The sequence below is a fragment of the Myxocyprinus asiaticus genome, chromosome 3 (genome assembly GCF_019703515.2).
Source record: "Myxocyprinus asiaticus isolate MX2 ecotype Aquarium Trade chromosome 3, UBuf_Myxa_2, whole genome shotgun sequence".
Taxonomy (NCBI): domain Eukaryota; kingdom Metazoa; phylum Chordata; class Actinopteri; order Cypriniformes; family Catostomidae; genus Myxocyprinus; species Myxocyprinus asiaticus.
The window spans coordinates 26,869,162-26,890,599 of NC_059346.1; the positions used below are offsets into that span (position 1 = coordinate 26,869,162).

General features: G+C 39.0%; 1 protein-coding gene across 1 annotated transcript; it reads left to right on the forward strand.

Moving 5' to 3' along the window:
- Positions 1-234: 234 nt before the first annotated feature.
- On the forward strand, positions 235-14,400 carry LOC127421997 (myosin heavy chain, fast skeletal muscle-like). Its single transcript, XM_051665296.1, has 39 exons — positions 235-453; positions 551-694; positions 797-953; positions 1,051-1,078; positions 1,182-1,296; positions 3,244-3,336; positions 3,430-3,493; positions 3,583-3,681; positions 3,794-3,897; positions 3,975-4,113; positions 4,263-4,381; positions 4,509-4,658; positions 4,739-4,909; positions 4,994-5,294; positions 5,395-5,459; positions 5,544-5,631; positions 5,711-5,828; positions 5,916-6,039; positions 6,135-6,271; positions 8,862-9,117; positions 9,213-9,455; positions 9,577-9,753; positions 9,839-9,984; positions 10,088-10,178; positions 10,273-10,662; positions 10,739-10,865; positions 11,073-11,191; positions 11,267-11,463; positions 11,550-11,733; positions 11,831-11,996; positions 12,120-12,244; positions 12,395-12,703; positions 12,816-13,019; positions 13,117-13,242; positions 13,335-13,505; positions 13,652-13,756; positions 13,829-13,924; positions 14,005-14,136; positions 14,318-14,400. Exons 1-39 carry the CDS (start codon positions 247-249, stop codon positions 14,336-14,338), a joined length of 5,808 nt encoding a protein of 1,935 aa, XP_051521256.1. The 5' UTR covers positions 235-246; the 3' UTR covers positions 14,339-14,400.
- The last annotated feature ends 7,038 nt before the right edge of the window (positions 14,401-21,438 follow it).

The following is a 21,438-nucleotide window of genomic DNA, read 5'->3' on the forward strand; positions in this document are numbered from 1 at the left end:
AACATCTTGACTGCAGAGTTTATCAGACATTTATCATTGCTATCAGACTTGTTGTGAAATAAAATTGAATTGTTGTAATTTATTGTTATTTTAGTATATTATTTTAGCTGAAATTAAATTGTAGGTACAACATTGCAAATAACTTTGTTAATATTGTGCTTGGTGTAATGGTGTAATATTGCACTTTTTAGGTTATTATTTAAACACAATACAATTTCCCTTTACGTTTTCCAGTAAGCCGTCACCATGAGTACGGACGCGGAGATGGCCGTTTATGGCAAGGCTGCCATATATCTACGCAAGCCTGAGAAGGAGAGAATTGAGGCTCAGAGCAAGCCCTTTGATGCTAAGACTGCCTGCTATGTGGTTGATCCCAAAGAGTTGTATGTCAAAGGAACAATCAAGAGCAAAGATGGTGGCAAAGTCACTGTTATTGTGCTTGACACTAAGGAGGTGAATTTAACTTATTGCATGTAAACAAGATGCTCAAAACATTACACACTGCAATTTTTCTCTGGTAAATCTAATATGTGCTGGATGACATTTATAGGAGAGAGTTGCTAAGGAGGATGATGTCCACCCAATGAATCCTCCCAAGTATGACAAGATTGAGGACATGGCCATGATGACCCATCTCAATGAACCCTCAGTGCTGTATAACCTCAAAGAACGTTATGCAGCATGGATGATCTACGTAAGTTAAAAAGCAAAAAAAACAAACAAACAAAAAAAAAAAACAATTCAAGTTAATTTTGACTGTGGTGCTGTAATCTGATCACTTCTCTGCTCATATCAGACCTACTCTGGACTGTTCTGCGCTACTGTGAACCCCTACAAGTTGCTCCCAGTGTATGATGCAGAAGTGGTGACTGCCTACAGAGGCAAAAAGCGTATGGAGGCCCCACCCCACATCTTCTCTGTCTCTGACAATGCCTATCAGTTCATGCATACTGGTAAGATCTTAATTTTAACAAATGATTTTGATTTGTAGAATTCTGGATTTTAGTTTTTATAAAACAATTGTTAACAATTATTATCTCTGATTTACAGACAGAGAGAACCAGTCTGTCCTGATTACGTATGTATCCACTGTTATGGGATGTAAATAACAGTTATATTTTCTTCTCATGGAAATTGCAAATGTCTGATCATCTTCTATCTTATCATCTCTCATAAACCAGTGGAGAATCTGGTGCTGGAAAGACTGTGAACACCAAACGTGTCATCCAGTACTTTGCCACAGTTGCAGTGTCGGGTGGTGACAAGAAGAAAGAGCAAGTTCCTGGCAAAATGAAGGTATAAAACTCTGTTCATATCTATGTATATAAAAAATAGTAAAGAATTATAAAGAACTGCAGTTGTCTTACAACCCCTGGCAAAAATTATGGAATCATCACACTTAGAGGATGTTCACGCAGCTTTTTTACTATGTAGCAAATAAACAAATCACAGATTTGACACAAAACAATTTTTGTTTAATAGCTGAACATTCTGGCTTTGTGAAACATCCTTCAAACACATATAATTACTTTATTTTAATTAATGGCATATTTTGTTTCCAGATAATGTAGAGACAAAAATTATGGAATTACTCAGTGTTGAGGAAAAATAATATGGAATCATCAAAAACAACAACAACATCAACAAAAAAAAATTTAAGTTAGTGCTTTGTTGCTCCACCTCTGGCTTTTATGTCAGCCTGAATTCTTTGAGGCATGGGCTTCACTAATGAAAAAAAATATTCTCCATCAAACTGGTTCCACCTTTCTCGAATAGCAATATTCGAGCAGGATGGAGCCTTGTCATGGACCAATTTTTTTCAATTTCCACCATAAATTCTCAATCGGATTGAGATCCGGACTGTTTGTTGGCAATGTCATTGAGTTTATATGTCTTTCCTGAAGAAAAGCTTTAACACTCTTTGCTCTGTGGCAAGATGCATTATCAGAGTTGCTTTTTAAAAGTATTCCGCTGCAGATTACAGAATGCATGCTGTAAAATGTAATTTGTAACGTATTCCATTAGATTACTCAAAGTCAGTAACGTAATCTAAATTCTTTGGATTACTTCTTTAGTACTGGCAAATGTTTCACTTGTTTTCACTATAAACAAGTAAATAAAGTAAGAAAATTCACTTAAATGTATCTTGCTTTAAAGATTTTTTTTATATTTTAACAGAAAAACAATATTTAAATTCTCATTAAGAATAAGATTTTTGCAGTACATCTTTGCTGTAATATCAAAGTTCTTACTAGAGATAAAAAAAGCTCCAACGTGCATTTTCGTCATAGATATATTGGTTGTAGCTTTCTACACGATGTTAAAAGCTACATAGGTTAGCATTTCTTAATTTACCCTAACCTCATAAAAACATTGACAAGGCGTGTAATTCTATATTTATTGGATTTATGCTTCATCTGTCAAAGCGTTTCTAACTGTTTTCTTGTTAAGCTGTAGAAACGTGATGTAGCTCCTATATTAAGCTCCCAAGGGAAAATTCCTCAATGATGTCATATACACCTTTTCACTCACAACAGTATGAACTTATATGAATGTAACACATCTTAAGAAAGTGTTTCACTGCTGTTCGAAAGCTCCTCAGATTGCATCGTTTATATGAATAAATGTTTTCCAACTGAATAGTCTAAACATTAAATGAAACAAATGACAATAAAATGCAAAGTAATCTCTTCAGTAATCAAAATACTTTTGGAATGTAACTGTATTCTGATTACCAATTATTTAAACTGTAACTGCAGTTTAATACAGTTACTAATATTTTGTATTTTAAATATGTAATCCCGTTACATGTATTGCATTACTCCCCAACTCTGTGCATTATCATCCTGAAAATGACTTCACCATCACTAAACCTATTTTCTATTGATGGAATGAGAAAAGTGTCCAAAATGTCAATGTACACATGTGCATTGACTGTTGAGATAATGATTGCCATATCCCCTGGTCTTTTACCTGACATGCAACCCCATATCATAAATTACTGTGGAAATTTGATTGTTTACTTCAGGCAGTCATCTTTATATGTTTCATTAGAATGGCACCAGACAAAAGTTTTTTTGACAAAACTTTTTTGCCAGGGGTTGTACATAATATATTACTATTATATTGAACATTGCCAGCTGAATTAGTAAAAAACCTGCACCTTTTGCAAAATATTTGTAACTATACAGTTAAATTTAGACATGAAGTGTGCAATACATTAAAACACTTCACACAATACAGGGATCTCTTGAAGACCAGATCATTGCTGCCAACCCTCTGCTTGAGGCTTATGGTAATGCCAAGACTGTGAGAAATGACAACTCTTCTCGTTTTGTAAGTTCACTAGTTTATATTTATACAGAGCACTTGGTCAGTTGTGCTGGATTTTTCTATTGCACAGTAACAACGTTATTTTGTTTTAAACAGGGTAAATTCATCAGAATTCACTTTGGCACAACTGGAAAACTGGCAAGTGCTGATATTGAGACATGTAGGTGGACATGCTTTTAATTCACCAGTCGGCATATTTTTTTTGTCTATCACTCTTCAGAACATGACTTTCTTACATTCTCTCAACAGATCTACTGGAGAAGTCTAGAGTGACATTCCAACTTCCAGATGAGAGAGGCTACCACATCTTCTACCAGATGATGACCAACCATAAGCCTGAGCTGATTGGTAGGCGGACACATTTCATTCAAAGCTGTTTTTTTATTTTTTTTATTTTTTTTATTTTATGGATAATAATATTGTTAAATACTTTGTCATAAATGCTCTGCATATTTTACAGAAATGACACTCATTACCACCAACCCCTATGACTTCCCCATGTGCAGTATGGGTCAAATCACTGTGGCAAGCATTGATGATAAAGAGGAGCTGGATGCAACTGATGTGAGTCATTGCTAATACGATTATTGACATACAGTATTCCATGTAAATATGGAAGATCTAAGTACTTTTTTTTTCAGACTGCTATTGACATTCTGGGCTTTACTACTGAGGAGAAGATGGGCATCTACAAGTTCACTGGAGCTGTGCTGCATCATGGTAACATGAAGTTCAAGCAGAAGCAGCGTGAGGAGCAGGCTGAGCCTGATGGCAATGAGGGTGAGAATAAATTGTTTTAATTTGTAATCCTATTGAAAAATGCTTTGTTTAAGAGATCCCTTTCTACTTGCAAAAAGGAAAGAGTATTTCTTATAGTGTTCAGAGCAATAAATGGGATGACTTTTTAAATTTTGAACCAAAAATTGCAGAGGCTGACAAAGTCGCCTACCTCCTGGGCTTAAACTCTGCTGACATGCTGAAGGCTTTGTGCTACCCCAGAGTGAAGGTCGGAAATGAGTATGTGACCAAAGGTCAAACCGTGCAACAGGTATGTAGTAACATACATTATGTCCAGCTATGTATGTGTTAGACCTAAAAAATTATGAGTGAATCTGACTATTATTGCAAAAGCAGAAGGACGTTGGAATAAAAATAACACAGTATTATATCCACAGGTGTACAACTCTGTTAGTGCTTTAGCCAAATCTATCTATGAGAGGATGTTCTTGTGGATGGTCATTCGTATCAATCAGATGTTGGACACAAAGCAGGCCAGACAGTACTACATTGGTGTGCTGGATATTGCTGGCTTTGAGATCTTTGATGTAAGAATTATTCTTTTATCCAATTTTAATGATAGTTGACTCAAATTCAGTGTTCAGTAAATATTTATCTCTCTCTCCAGTATAACAGCATGGAACAGCTGTGCATCAACTTCACCAATGAGAAACTGCAACAGTTCTTCAACCACCACATGTTTGTGCTGGAACAAGAGGAGTACAAGAAGGAGGGCATTGTTTGGGAGTTCATTGACTTCGGCATGGACTTGGCTTCTTGCATTGAGCTCATTGAGAAGGTTTTACAAGCTTCTAAATTTTTTATCATTTACAGTTCTCAAATGTGTAACTTTTAGTAATACTCTTCTTTCATTTACAAATAGCCCATGGGTATCTTCTCCATCCTTGAAGAGGAGTGCATGTTCCCCAAGGCTTCAGACGTTTCCTTCAAGAACAAGCTGTATGATCAGCACCTTGGCAAAAACCAAGCCTTCCAGAAACCAAAGCCTGCCAAAGGCAAAGCTGAGGCCCACTTCTCTCTGGTTCACTATGCTGGAATTGTGGACTACAATGTCACTGGCTGGTTGGACAAGAACAAGGATCCATTGAATGAGTCTGCTTTACAGCTGTACCAGAAATCTTCGGTCAAACTTCTGGCTACTCTCTACCCACCTGTTGTTGAGGGTAAGTGTGTATGTATTACAAGTGAATATTTAAAATACAGAATGATTGAATTAGCTAATTTGAATTGACAAATTGGCTTATAATTTTAATGTTTGTAAAGACACTACCAAGAAGGGAGGCAAGAAGAAGGGTGGCTCCATGCAGACTGTGTCCTCCCAGTTCAGGGTTTGTATAGAGGATGTTGAAGTTGGTATAACAACAATATTGCTGTATTTGAAAAAAGTTAGAACTACTTTTTATCCTCCACAGGAGAACTTGGGCAAGCTTATGACCAACTTGAGGAGCACTCATCCTCACTTTGTGCGTTGTCTAATTCCCAATGAGTCCAAGACTCCAGGTAAAGTAATGAAGGACTTTCAGATTATTTAATGTGAATTGTTTATAGACAAAGCTCTTGATTTAAACTGTTTTTATAGGTCTCATGGAGAACTTCCTGGTTATCCACCAGCTGAGATGTAACGGTGTACTGGAGGGTATCAGAATCTGCAGAAAAGGCTTCCCCAGCAGAATCCTCTATGGTGACTTCAAACAGAGGTAAATAGGACTGCATGAAAATACTACTTCCTGTAGGAGGGTTATCTCAATATTAAGATATGAAGCATTTAAAAAAATCTTCCACAGATACAAGGTGCTGAATGCCAGTGTTATCCCTGAGGGACAGTTTATGGACAACAAGAAGGCCTCTGAGAAACTCCTGGGATCCATCGATGTTAATCATGACGAGTATAGATTTGGGCACACAAAGGTTCATATTCTGCATTAAAACAATTCAAAGATTTATTAACCATGCTGTTTCAGCTATAATTTAATCAAACTCTGCATTGTTGTGCATGAATTCAGGTTTTCTTCAAAGCTGGTCTTCTGGGTGTTCTTGAGGAGATGCGTGATGAGAAATTGGCTGCTCTGGTCACAATGACTCAGGCTCTCTGCCGTGGTTACCTGATGAGGAGGGAGTTTGTGAAGATGATGGAGAGGAGGTGAGTATTATAAGGGATAATTTACGGTCAGCCAGTCATTATCACAAAATAAACCCAGACATGGGAATCAGGACCTCATTGCAAAGCGGAGTGGTCTTGTTTCAAGCTGAAGGAGTTTATTTTGCGATAATTACCTACTGACTGTACATTATCCCACTTATTACACAGCTACTTACAACCAAACAAATAAATAAACGGACATAAAATATAGATTTACATTGAAATTATGCTATTATTTGAGAATAATTAAATTGGTAAACAGCTAAATTCAACCTCTGGTTTTGAGTTCTGTTGGTGTTTATTTTGCGAAAATAACTGACTGCTCATTATCCAGCTAATTACAACACTTATTACAAAATAAATAATTAAATATATAAATGTACATTAAACATTGATTTAAGTTTAAATTATTTATAAGCTTACTTGTAGAGATTAGCTAATAACGTTAGAGCGACAGCAGTAGAAATGCCCACTAGTGAATTACAGTACAGCAAGGCTTGTCATCTGGCGGCCCGCGGGCCAAATCCAGTCCGCCAATCATCTTTGTCTGGCCATCTGAAATACCAGAGTGCTCTCTGTGCAAATCTTAGCATTCATAGGCGCGAGCCTCAGCAATCAGCGGTGAGTTTAACAATGCTCATAGACCTTATTCACGCTAGCGCCATCTTTGATTTTTAATGGGAATGACAACAAGGCTGTGAGGGATAGACTTAGGCTTGTTCACACTGCAGAAAAAAATCTGATTTTTTGGACGCTGTCAAATCTGTTTGGGATTTACAAGCCTCATCCAAATCACATTCGTAGGTGGTTTGGATTCCAACTAAAATGTGTTTTTTTCTTAATGCGTCTCAGTCTGAACGGTCATGTGGTTTTTTCGTCATTTGCTATGCGCGACGGTTGTTATATGTCAGGTTTTGCAACGAGAAAACATACTGTGCTCCGAACGGCATAATTAATGCCTTCACAGGGCACTTCAAATTTAATACAATAATGATGGCCACGCAGTAGGATCGTTACAATCAGAATTTTCAATAAAAATGACTTCAAAAGTGAGTTCAGCCTGTTTTATAACACATTTCAGCCCTATAAAACTCACAGTGGAAGGTAAACAGGGCATAGAGATAATCACTTCTGAATGAAACACCCATATGTCATTTGTAAGTTACAGGGCACGCAAAGCATTGCAAACCTCTTATAATAATACAGATACTGGCTTAACTTACCCAAAGAGTTGCGCTAAGGTGCATTAACCCATACTGGTTGCGAGAAACCACAACGCAGTAAAGTATTGAATGTAACGCGAATATGGGACGCTTTAGCATTTTGAGCTATCATAACAGGACACGGGTCCTCGTCTCAATGTCCGATCTTTTTATGATTTAGTATGGGACACAAAGCCTTCAATATGGGATGTTTCAGTCTCTGCTAAAATACAGGACCCCAAGATAAAAGGTGTCTCGTATGACCGTGTCTCATCTGTTCATGGTCTGTAGGGCTTGGAAAAAAGTATAACGTAAAACTGTACATGCAAATATCCTGGTTATATTTGGTTCTATACAGCTGTGAGTCAGCTCTCTCAACCACGAACAGAATCAACTCAGATTGTTCTTCTTTTGCCAATGATTACCTACACAAAATCTGACTCTTGCACTGGCTATTGTGTGCAAATTCACAATATTTGCAGGACTATTTTATTGCTCACTGAATAGGATGATACTTTATAGAGAAAATTGAAGAATAGACATTTTATCTCTTTTTTTTTTCTTTTTCAAAAAGAAAAGTAAATTGAAATGCATTCTTAACCTGTTGCTGTGCATGCCCCCCAGAACTGATGTCACTTTGCTTAAATTAGTTCACATATACTATATAGTCTAGTCAAAAAAGAGTTAATAATGTTGACATATTATAAAGATGTATAATTTGTCAACATTATGAACAATTTTGAATAGCACACTATATGGGAAATGTGAACTAATTTAAGCAAAGTAAAGTCAAACCCATGGGTGGGGTCAATGAGCATCAACAGGTTAAGTAAATTTGACATTTTTATATGACCATTGTTTTCATATGTGGGCTGATATTGTGAGATGGCTTTAGCAGGTCTAAATGTGTCTCCTCCGTTTTAATAATTTGTAAACAATAGCCCTAAAATGTTACAATAATTTTTTAGTTAAGAGTATAAGTCATGTTTGTTCTTCTGCCATATCTAATGAAGGACTTTATGGCCAGACCTTTAAAAATTATAATTCAATATACAGTATACCCTGTGACTATTTTAATATGAATAAATGCACAGTATTAAGGGTGTTTTTTAGGTAACATGTTACTTTGGCCCCCACCAAGTTTTCATCTGGATAATCTGTCCTCCTCAAGAAAGTTGTTGAAGAACCCTGCTGTACAGTGACTAGCGTCACCAAGCGATAAAGTCGCTGCATGTGAATGGGGCTTTAATCCCCAGATGTGCGGTTGTTAGAAATATGAGAAATATTAGACTGCTAGATCATGCCATTGACCAATCAGAATTAAGTATTTCAGAGAGCAGTGTAATAAATTATGATATTTATGACATTTAATCACCAATTATTCACAGGGAGTCCATTTACACCATCCAATACAACATCCGCTCATTCATGAACGTCAAACACTGGCCATGGATGAAGGTTTACTACAAGATTAAGCCTATGCTGAAGAGTGCTGAGACTGAGAAGGAGCTGTCAAACATGAAAGAGGACTATACAAAATGCAAAGAAAATCTTGCCAAGGCTGAAGCCAAAAAGAAGGAGCTTGAGGAGAAGATGGTAGCACTGCTGCAAGAGAAGAATGATCTGCAGCTTCAAATAGCCTCTGTGAGTATGCACTAATTAATTTAATGAAATTTGGTTCCATTTAAAAATTAGACATAATTTTTACCATAGTATGTAAAATCCTTTTTTCCTGTTAGGAAGGTGAGAATCTCTCAGATGCTGAGGAGAGGTGTGAGGGTCTGATCAAGAACAAAATCCAGCTTGAAGCTAAACTCAAAGAGACAACTGAAAGACTGGAGGATGAGGAGGAAATCAATGCTGAACTCACAGCCAAGAAGAGGAAACTGGAGGATGAGTGCTCTGAGTTGAAGAAAGACATTGATGACCTGGAGCTCACCTTGGCTAAAGTGGAAAAGGAGAAACATGCCACTGAAAATAAGGTTTGAGTTTGAGTTGGTTTAATACAGTATATGAATTCATTTCTGTTGTTCACCTAATATATTTTTTAAAAGCATATTAATTAGGACAAAAGGAAGTAATTTAGTATCCAACATCACTCAGGTCAAGAACCTGACTGAAGAAATGGCAGCACAAGATGAGAGCATTGCCAAGCTTACAAAGGAGAAGAAAGCCCTCCAAGAGGCACATCAGCAGACTCTGGATGATCTCCAGGCAGAGGAGGACAAAGTCAACACCCTGACCAAAGCCAAGACAAAGCTTGAGCAACAAGTTGATGACGTGAGTTACTATTTCAACATTAATTAAATGTAATTCATTAAATTTTCATTTTTGCTTTGAACATTTATATATTGTTTTCCCATAGCTTGAGGGTTCCCTTGAACAAGAGAAAAAGCTCCGCATGGACCTTGAGAGAGCCAAGAGAAAGCTTGAAGGAGACCTCAAATTGGCCCTTGAGACAACTATGGACCTGGAGAATGACAAGCAGCAATCAGATGAGAAACTGAAGAAGTAATTAAAAACATCGAAATATTAGAATTTATATTGTTATGTTTTTGTTGTTGTTTTATGTATGTTATTGTTATACAAACAAGTTATTGTTGAACTCCCACAGGAAAGACTTTGAAACAAGCCAGCTCCTCAGCAAGATTGAGGATGAACAATCTCTTGGAGCTCAACTCCAGAAGAAGATCAAGGAGCTTCAGGTATTTGGAATTTTTTGGTACTTTTTTTGGTTACATTGTTATTTGTTTAAAAAAAAATCAAGATTAGAAATCCATTAATTACTTGCCCCTGTAGGCTCGCATTGAAGAACTGGAGGAAGAGATCGAAGCTGAGCGTTCTGCTCGTGCAAAGGTGGAGAAGCAGAGAGCTGATCTCTCCAGGGAACTTGAGGAAATCAGTGAGAGGCTTGAGGAGGCTGGTGGAGCAACTTCTGCTCAGATTGAGGTGAATAAGAAGCGTGAGGCTGAATTTCAGAAGCTGCGTCGTGATCTTGAAGAGGCCACCCTCCAGCATGAAGCCACTGCTGCTGCCCTCCGCAAGAAGCAGGCCGACAGTGTGGCTGAGCTGGGAGAGCAAATCGACAACCTCCAGCGCGTCAAGCAGAAGCTTGAGAAGGAGAAGAGCGAATACAAAATGGAGATTGATGATCTCTCCAGCAACATGGAGGCTGTTGCCAAAGCAAAGGTTAAGAATTGTGTTTCTAAAGAAATGTATCAAATGTGTAGGATTTTTGGAATATCTAATGACTTTGTATTTGTAGTCCAATCTAGAGAAGATGTGCCGCACACTTGAGGACCAACTCAGTGAAATTAAGTCCAAGAACGATGAGAACCTTCGCCAGTTAAATGACCTCAGTGCTCAAAGAGCAAGACTTCAAACTGAAAATGGTAACAGATGAAAATTATGAACAAATTATTAGTATGTTGAGAATTATTAAGTATATTGTATTAAAATAATTCTACATTGAATTTCTGACTCTAAGAAAGGCTTATTAGAAGAAACAAACATACTGATTACTAAAAAAACTTGCCTCCATAGAGTTTGTTAAAAATTAACTGATATAGATCTGACACAGTGAATCTAAATCTCAAAAGGTGAGTTTGGCCGTCAGTTGGAGGAGAAGGAGGCTCTAGTTTCTCAGCTCACCAGAAGCAAACAAGCTTTCACTCAACAAACTGAAGAGCTTAAGAGACATATTGAAGAGGAAGTTAAGGTATTTCAGCAAAAGTATTGTGACCACATATTTGCCATTGCAGAGTGAAGCTAATAGCATGACTTTGCATCCTAGGCCAAGAATGCTCTGGCTCATGCTGTTCAGTCAGCCCGTCATGACTGTGACCTGCTCCGTGAGCAGTTTGAGGAAGAGCAGGAGGCAAAGGCTGAGCTGCAGCGGGGAATGTCTAAGGCCAACAGTGAGGTTGCTCAGTGGAGAACCAAATATGAAACTGATGCCATCCAGCGCACAGAGGAGCTTGAAGAGTCCAAGTATGAACTTCAGAGGAGCTGATAAACACTTGTTAATATGTCAAAATGTTTGCATCGTAAGATTAATGTTGACAAATTCATAACAGGAAGAAACTGGCTCAGCGTCTGCAAGAGGCAGAGGAACAAATTGAGGCAGTGAACTCCAAATGTGCCTCTCTGGAGAAGACCAAACAGAGACTCCAGGGTGAAGTGGAGGACCTCATGATTGATGTGGAGAGAGCCAATGGTTTGGCTGCCAACCTTGACAAGAAGCAGAGGAACTTTGACAAGGTAAACAATATGACGACTTCTGTGATATGATAATTCCTCTCACATTTCAAATTAAGTAATAATATTGTTAGCTGAGCCTGAAATTTCTTTACCCAAGGTCCTGTCAGAATGGAAGCAGAAGTATGAGGAAGGTCAGGCAGAGCTGGAAGGTGCCCAGAAAGAGGCTCGCTCACTCAGCACTGAGCTGTTCAAGATGAAGAACTCCTATGAGGAGAGTCTGGATCAGCTGGAGACACTCAAGAGAGAAAACAAGAACCTGCAGCGTAAGACCACAATTGTTGAATTAATTATTAACTTAAACATTTTTACAGTGATAAATCAGTATTGGGAATTCAATGTGTGTACTGTTTATAATATGCTGATACTATTTTCTTTCTCTTCTGTAGAGGAGATCATGGATCTGACAGAGCAGTTAGGTGAGACTGGTAAAAGCATTCATGAGCTGGAAAAGGCCAAGAAGGCAGTGGAGACTGAGAAATCTGAGATTCAGACCGCCCTGGAGGAGGCTGAAGTGAGTATCTGAAGATAACTGTACTGAAGATTAATATGTATTATTTTGTTGTAATTACAACATATAAATAAAATATTTTTTAGCACTATCTTGTCCTGTTATTGAATGTTTTCATTATGAAATTCAAAAATTATTTATCACCGTTCATAGGGCACCCTGGAGCATGAGGAATCTAAGATCCTTCGTGTCCAACTTGAGCTAAACCAGGTCAAGAGTGAGATCGACAGGAAGCTTGCAGAGAAGGATGAGGAGATGGAACAGATCAAGAGGAACAGCCAGAGAGTTATTGAGTCCATGCAGAGCACTCTGGACTCTGAGGTCAGGAGCAGGAATGATGCCTTGAGAATCAAGAAGAAGATGGAGGGAGATCTTAATGAGATGGAGATTCAGCTGAGCCATTCCAATCGCCAGGCTGCTGAGGCCCAAAAACAGCTGAGGAATGTTCAGGGACAACTAAAGGTATGTGACCCTCTCTCTGGCTTTCAGTTGTATAAGTATGTAAATGAGTATGCTACACAAAAATCAAAAGCAAAAAACTAATCAGGGAGCCCTCAAAAATTTTTACATACAGGATGCCCAGCTGCACCTTGATGATGCCCTGAGAGGACAGGAAGACATGAAGGAGCAGGTGGCCATGGTGGAGCGCAGAAACACTCTGATGCAGGCTGAGATTGAGGAGCTGAGAGCTGCTCTGGAGCAGACAGAGAGAGGCCGCAAAATGGCTGAACAAGAGCTGGTGGATGTCAGTGAGCGTGTTGGACTCCTGCACTCTCAGGTAAGAGCATATAGCTGTTGTTGTTTTTGTAGATTGAAACTAAGGTAATTGAGGGTGTTGTTAAAAAAGAAATTAAATTATCATATCCATTTTGTAGAACACAAGTCTTATGAACACCAAGAAGAAGCTTGAAGCTGACCTTGTTCAAATCCAGAGTGAAGTTGATGATACTGTACAGGAAGCCAGAAATGCAGAGGAGAAGGCCAAGAAGGCCATCACTGATGTGAGTAATTGAAAAATTTAGAAGCTTCAAGAATCTGCACACTTAAATATTTAGACCTAATGCAAATTTGTGGAATTTGTGATTTCCAAAAGGCTGCAATGATGGCAGAAGAGCTCAAAAAGGAGCAGGACACCAGTGCTCACCTTGAGAGGATGAAGAAAAATCTGGAAGTCACAGTGAAGGACCTGCAGCACCGTCTGGATGAGGCTGAGAATCTGGCCATGAAGGGAGGAAAGAAACAACTCCAGAAACTGGAGTCAAGAGTACGCTTACCCTTTATTTCAGTGTTCATAATCTTGATATGGGTGCTGTGAAGTATATGTCATCCTATAATACTGATTATTTTGTGTTTGATAGTGTAAACCTAATTTCTTTGAGTGAAATGAGTTTAATAATATCTATAATTAAGGTCCGTGAGCTTGAGACTGATGTTGAGGCAGAACAGAGACGTGGAATTGATGCTGTCAAAGGTGTTCGCAAATATGAGAGGAGAGTGAAGGAGCTCACCTACCAGGTAGAGAAAATTTAATACAATTTCAGATAACATTTTTCTTATTCTAGTCTAATGTATATTTATTACCTGCAGACTGAGGAGGATAAGAAGAACATCACCAGGCTGCAGGATCTGGTTGACAAGCTTCAGCTGAAGGTCAAGGCTTACAAGAGGCAGGCTGAAGAAGCTGTGAGTACCTCATTTGAAAACGATAAAGGCCACATTTTACATTGTTTGTGTCTTGTATACCTATATATTTGACATTGCAGGATGAACAAGCCAACACTCACCTGTCCAAATTGAGGAAGTCGCAGCATGAGCTGGAGGAGGCTGAGGAGCGCGCTGACATTGCTGAATCTCAGGTCAACAAGCTCAGAGTCAAGAGCCGTGATGCTGGAAAGGTAATTAATATGATAATATCAATTCTAATTCTTACTGATATTTTTACTTTCTGAGGTATTTTAAAACATACTTGCCACAGCTTTAAAGCTTTAGTTTAATACCTACATTTTGACTTTATTACTAATTCATACATTTTAATTTATACTAATTATATATTTGTTCAATTTCTAATTTTTCCAGGTTAAAGAGGTAGCTGAGTGAAAACCTTTCAAAAAAGTCTTTGAAATGTCAAATTAATACTAAATAAAACTTTTATTTAGCAACTTCTTTTGGACCTCCATTTCTCTTGATTGATTTGTAGCTGAACACCTAACACAACATATTCTAGTACACACAATATGAACTATTATATGACATGAACAAAGATCTCAATAGGTCACTAAACATTATTATTGCAGGTTTATATTTTTCACTTTAAAAAGTGGTAGCAACTTGATCAATGAATATAATTTCCAGTCATACTCAAAGATAGTAGAGAGAGTATATAGTTTGAGAGGTTATAGTGGTTGTGAGGGGCGGAAAACAAGGCCGAAATGAATCCCATGTTTGCCAGCGATGAAGAAGTTCTTCATTAAGTACAACGTCTCTGCTGCTTGTGAATGACTGCAGATAACGGTATTTTCACAGACAGTGCTGGGTAGATTACTTCTGAAATGTAATCTGGTACTGATTACAAATTACACAATTTAAACTGTAATCAACAACATAATCTTTTAGATTACACTTTTTCTGTCATATCTAAATCCAAACAGATCTAATCTGATTACTCATTGATTACTTTTGGATTAATCATTGCATATTTTGCTGAAAATCTAATCATTCATTTGAATTGTATTAAGCACCAAGAAACACTCCTTTATTAAACATTTGTAAATATAAAATCAAACAGCAACTTGTTGTTTGTCAGTTGCTGGTTAAAAAAATATGCTTAAACTGTCATTGTTGAAAGATGAAAGATAATGAAAACATGTTTTTTATAAAATTTTTGTTATTTATGAAAATAGGGATTGGACTTTAGATATCCAGATTTTAAGCCAATAAAGAGATAATTTCTCTAGATATGATTACGTTAATTTGTTTATTGTTTCAAAATTAAAAAAACAAAATATACATTTTGCTTTAAATGTTGTTTTCTATTTCAAAGAAATTGAGAAAACTGCTTAATTTCTCATGTTAATTGTTCATAGATCTGAAATGCGATTGGTCAACCTGCGCTGTCATCTGACCTGCCTCAGTCATAATAAGAGTTCAGTGCTATACAGCTCTGCAGCATAGCTGGGTCTAAGGGGGACATGGGGGGGGGCAATTCCCACCTAGATTTTCCTTGTACCCCACCCAGGAATCTTCTCACACCCCTACCCCTGTGAAGAGACAGCCAGTTGTCCAACCTAAAGATAAAAACAATTATTGTCAAGTAAGAACATTCTAGAGATGTGATTTGATTTTTGCTAAACAGAACATGTGATTTTATTCATTTAACAAAGGAGAGGTAGTTTTGTTTTTTCCAATGGATGTATTTAAATACACCCTGTATGAGTTAACACCCTCAGAGAAAGACTGGAAGACCATCTTATGACACCACTCTCCAATTGAAATTGTATTTTTTTATGTCTGATAAAAAAAAATAACTAATAAATTCACTAATTCTTGGCAAGTTAATTTGTGTCTGGCTCTGTGACTTCTCAAGGTGAAAAAGACAGAAGTTCAACATCTTCAATTTTTACTGGTTTAAGGTCTGGGCTCTGGCCACTGGCCAATAAAAAAGATTGGTTTAGTTTAGTTTAATCATTAATAAAGCACATTTAAAAACAACAGGATTTGACCAAATTGCTATACAATGCAGAATAAATTAAGATAAAAAAGCAATAACAATAGTAATCGAATCAAACACACAATACGAAAAAAAAAAACTCAGACTGAATTAAAAGCTAAAGAATAAAAAAAATAGGTCTGTAAGCTTGATTTAAAAAATAGCAGTTGATGGGGAACTGGATGTAGCGGATGTAGGCTTGTGTAGGCAAAGGCGACATGGGCAGCCGCCCAGGACGGCATCTTGCCAGGGTGGTGGTCCATACAGGGTGCTTGCCGGGGCGGTATGGACCACCACCCTTTCTTTCTTTCTCTGTCTGTCTTTCTTCCTATCTATCTGTCTATCTGTCTTTCTAACAATTCATTCATTCATTTAATTGTCTGGCTTACTTATCTAAACTTACTGACTGAATAAAAGCTAACTCTAACTTTAGAAGGAGCATTTGCTACCATGTTTCTTATGCAACGGGTAAAGTTGTAATACGTCTGTCCCCCGCTAACCACCTTACATATTTACCTGATTTTCTCAGTGGCCGTGCATCGTAGCATGTCCCAAAATATGTTATTTTTAAGAAGACAGATCAATAATTAAAACAAGCAAATTTTAATTTCATGGTCAGGCAGAAATAATTATTTATTCACACTGAAAAAGTAATAAAATGAAAAATGTGATCATGAGACGGCAGCGATAGTGCACCAGATCACCTGTTTTCAATTTCCTGTCTCCAGTGTTTTCACTCGCATCGGCGTATATTCTTAGTGTTACGAATCACGCCTCTGTAGTTCCTCCCGCTCACCACCAGAGGGCTCCATAACCCAGGTATTGACTTTAACTCTCTGGACTCCATTTCCCATTATCCCCGTACCTAGCACTGATTACCTGCTCACCTGTTTCTCATTAATTCAGCTATTTAAGACTTACTCTCACTCATGGCGAAGTCTTGTTTTGCCCTGGCTGACATTTCTAAGCGTTACCTGTGTTACTACCATGCCTGTGTACAATCCTGGACTGTTTACCCTGTTTTGACCCATTGCTGCCTGCCTACTGATACTGCTTTGTTTACATGGATATAACCTGTGATTGTCTGCCGCCTGCCCTGACCTCTTGTCTGTTTATCGACTACTCTCTGGATTGCCTTGGATATTACTGTTGCTGGTGTTTGACCCCTGCCTGTCTGTATTACTATGTTTATTGTTATTAAATGCTGCACATGGATCTAAACTCCGTTGACTCATCATTACAGAAGACTTTGCCACAAACCGATCCAGCTGATTTTTTTTCAACTAACCAATGAGGTCTCAACTCCTTCATCGAACCCAGCGGCACACCCGGCCTCATCTAGAACAATTCACCGCACCATGGATCTAGCAGCATTTTTTGTTCAACTAAGCCAGGCGGACTTATCAATAAGGGAGTACTCCCATTTATTTTCCACCGTTGCCGCCCACACTGGTTTTGATGATGCCACTCTGAAATCCATATACCGGATCGGACTCACAGCACACCAGTGGATGGAATTGCCAGACTCCGGAGACTACACTTGGGAGGTATATGTGAGGCTAGTACTCAACACACACGCCACAGAGGTTCCTCCTCTCAAAATGCCAGTTCCAGCTTCTGAGTCAGCCACGTCTGAGTCTTCTCCATGCCATGTCACAGCCACGCCTCAGCCTGCTCCATGCCATGTCACAGCCAAACCTCAGCCTGCTCCATGCCATGTCACAGCCATGCCTCAGTCTGCTCCATGCCATGTCACAGCAACACCTCCGCCTGCTCCATACCATGTCACAGCCAAACCTCATCCTGCTCCATACCATGTCACAGCCACGTCTCAGCCTGCTCCATGCCATGTCACAGCCAACCCTCATCCTGCTCCATACCATGTCACACTCACGTCTGAGTCTGCTCCATGTCATGTCACAGCCACATCTGAGTCTGTTCCACGCCATGCCACAGTCCAGCATTCTGTGACTCACTGCTCGAAGGCCTTCACGGCCCTTGTCTCCAAGTTGTATTATCCGCCACTGATATCAGTGCGTAGGGCCACGAAGACCCCTTCCCACAAATTGTCAGTGCCCTTGCCTGCCACGGCCAACAAGCTTATGCCCACACCTGCCACAACCAATGAGCCAATGCTCAAGCCTGCCACGGCCAACAAGTCGACGCCCATGCCTGCCACGGCCACCGAGCCGACGCCCACGCCTGCCACGGCCAACGAGCCGACACCCACGCCTGCCACGGCCAACGAGCCGATGCCAGCGTTCAGAGCCAGCATTGCCAGCCTCTTCTGCCCCAGAGCCTGCGCTGCCTACTTCGGCCATCTGGAGGAGGAGGATTAAATTATTTAATTAATTTTAAATTAAATTAAATAAAACATACACCCAGTCTCTAAAATTATATTTATAATAATATATTTACATTTATATACAGTACATATGTAAAATGTGTAAGAGAATATTGGCTATGGTGGCATGGTGTACAGTTGCTGGCATGGCGTACAGTTCACTACTAAGAACCATGGTATGGTAACTTGACGTTAAATAATTATTTAAATTAATAGGTGTCATCAATATTCCTTTCATAAGGCTACTTTATAAATACTCTAATTAATTAAACTAATACATACATAAAACATTATCTTGTATTACCATATATCCTACATAAGAATGAATGGTTATTTGTTTTATTTGTGTACTATAATGTGATTTTCTGTGTATAGTGAAAATGTTTTCCTAATTAGAAATATAAATTAAAATGATTTGATATCACGAGAAAATGGCACCACCAACAGCAGTAAAAGTCAAAAAAAAAAAAAAAAAAGACATTTTATATAAAGGTGCAATATGTAACATTGACATTAAGCGTTTAAAATTTGTACTGCAGTCCAAATTCAAAATATCGGAGAGAGTTGTCTCCCCCGCCCCCTCCTCCCCAGACTCTAAGCTCACGCGGGTTGCCAGGTTGAGGACACGCAACAGGAACGAGCAAACTGACAATGGAAAGTGACAAGTCTTACACTGTAAGTTGATCAGCGAATGTATACGTTTGCAATGTGTTTATTGCAAATTATAAACCAGCTCATGTGGATTTTTATAACTCTGTCAATGTTAGCTAGATGTATTGCTGGCTTCCATGGCTGCAGTGCGCTGTGTTTGCCTGCTAACTTGTTTAAAATCTGGCAACCCGGGGTGTCAAAATACTACTGGGAAATGGGCAGTGGGCAGGATCACACAGGCCAAAACACAAACAGAAATTCTGGCCCGGAAAGGACATTTCAAAGTAGAATATACTGGCTGTAGCACTGTTTTCAGTGAAGCCAGTATTACAACTTAGCATGTTTCCTAAATTTCTGATAAAATATTATGATAATTTTATGCTTTAGTACTGTAAATATATTACACATTGCACCTTAAAGGGACACAGTTTTCCAGCAACTGCAAAGAGCATCAAAAATTAGCACTTGTGAAAAAACATGCAGTATTTTCACAAATACGTCAGAAATGAATGTTCTGATTGGTGGATTAGTTTAGTCGGACTGTCTGTCACGTTCATGCGTGTTTAGAGAGAAGCTCTGTACACTTTTAAAATAAAATAAAAAACATAATTCACTCAACGGTGCTGTGGCATCGCATTAGTAGATTGAAAGTTCCGGGTCATCACTGGTGACTATAAAGATGGTGCCACCAATTCTTTTGTTGTTTTTGTTTGTTTGTCCTGTGTTTAGCAATCTTTTTCCAATCAGTATTACCAGGGATGAACTGCTGAACATTCAGCAGCACATACCAGACAATCTTTTCCCGGTTTTTGACTATTCGGATGCTTTGCTGGACATTAAGTCGGTGGCGCAGATGTGTTGTTTAAGAGACACAGGCAAGGGAAACGAGCTGGCGCACTGGTCAGGCTTCATCAACGTGGCTTTGGAAGAGCGCTGCCGAGTATTCATCTAGCGAATCTCCACTCTCTTCCTAACAAAATGGATGAACTACATCTCCTCACCTGTACAAACAAGGACTTTTCAACCTCTGCTGCCTTGTGCTTCACAGAAACCTGGCTGAGTGAAGCCATTCCGGACAGTGTGTTACATCTGCCGAGCTTTCAGCTGTTCAGAGCAGATCGCATCGCGGAGTTAACGGGAAAACGAGAGGCGATGGAACATGCTTTTACATCAATGAAAGTTGGTGTACAGATGTAACAACGTTAGAGAAGATGTGCTGTCCTAATTTAGAAGCACTCTTTATTAACTGTAAGCCTTTCTACTCGCCGCGGGAGTTTTCCTCATTTATTCTGGTGAGTGTTTATATTCCTCCACAAGAGTGTGTGAACGCAGCGCTGCAACAGCTGGTTGATCAGATCATAGACATGGAACAACAGTATCTGGACTCAGTTATTATTATTCTTGGGGATTTTAACAAAGCAAACCTCACACGTGAACTGCCCAAATACAAACAGCACATTACATGCCCCACCAGAGACAGAAATACACTGGATCATTGCTACACAACAATAAAGGATGCATATCGCTCTGTCCCTAGAGCAGCTTTGGGACTCTCTGATCACTGTCTGGTTCATCATCTTCCAACCTATATGCAGAAACTAAAACCAGCTAAACCTGTAAAGAGACTGTAAAGAGATGGACCAATGAAGCAGAGCTGGAACTACAAGCCTGCTTTGACTGCACTGATTGGAGTGTTTTTTAGGCTGCAGACACCAATCTGGATGAGCTCACAGATACTGTGACATCATATATCAGTTTCTGAGAGGATATGTGCATTCCTACTAGGACTTATTTAACATACAACAATGACAAACTGTGGTTTACAGCAGAACTCAGGCTGCTTTGTTAGGCAAAAGAGGATGCTTACAGAGGTGGGGATAAAGCCTTGTACAATCAGGCCAGGAACACACTGAATAAGGAAATCAGAGTGGCTAAAAGAAGCTATTCTGATAAGCTGAAAAACAAGTTTTCAGCTAACGACCCTGCATCAGTGTGGAGTGGCCTGAAACAACTTACTAACTACAGGATTCCTACCCCCAACACTGTAGAAAACCAACAACTGGCTGACGACCTGAATGTGTTCTACTGTAGATTTGAAAGGCCTAATCTCACACCCCACACCCGCTCTGACCTTCACTTCACACAAACATCAACACCTCCTCCAACCCCCCTCCTGCTACTCAACCTGCACTTAAGATCTGTGAAGAAGAGGTATGCCATGTTTTCCGAAAACAAAATACAAGGAAAGCACAGGGCCCATACAGTGTTTCACCAACTTGTTTAAAATCATGTGCTAATCAGCTGGCCCCCATCTTCACACTGATTTTCAATAGATCACTGGAGCAGTGTGAAGTCCCATGCTGCTTCAAATGCTCAATCATCATTCCTGTCCCACAGAAACCCAAAATCACAGGACTTAATGACTGACCCATCGCTCTGACGTCTGTGGTCATGAAATCATTTGAGAGACTGGTGTTGGCCCACCTGAAGGACATC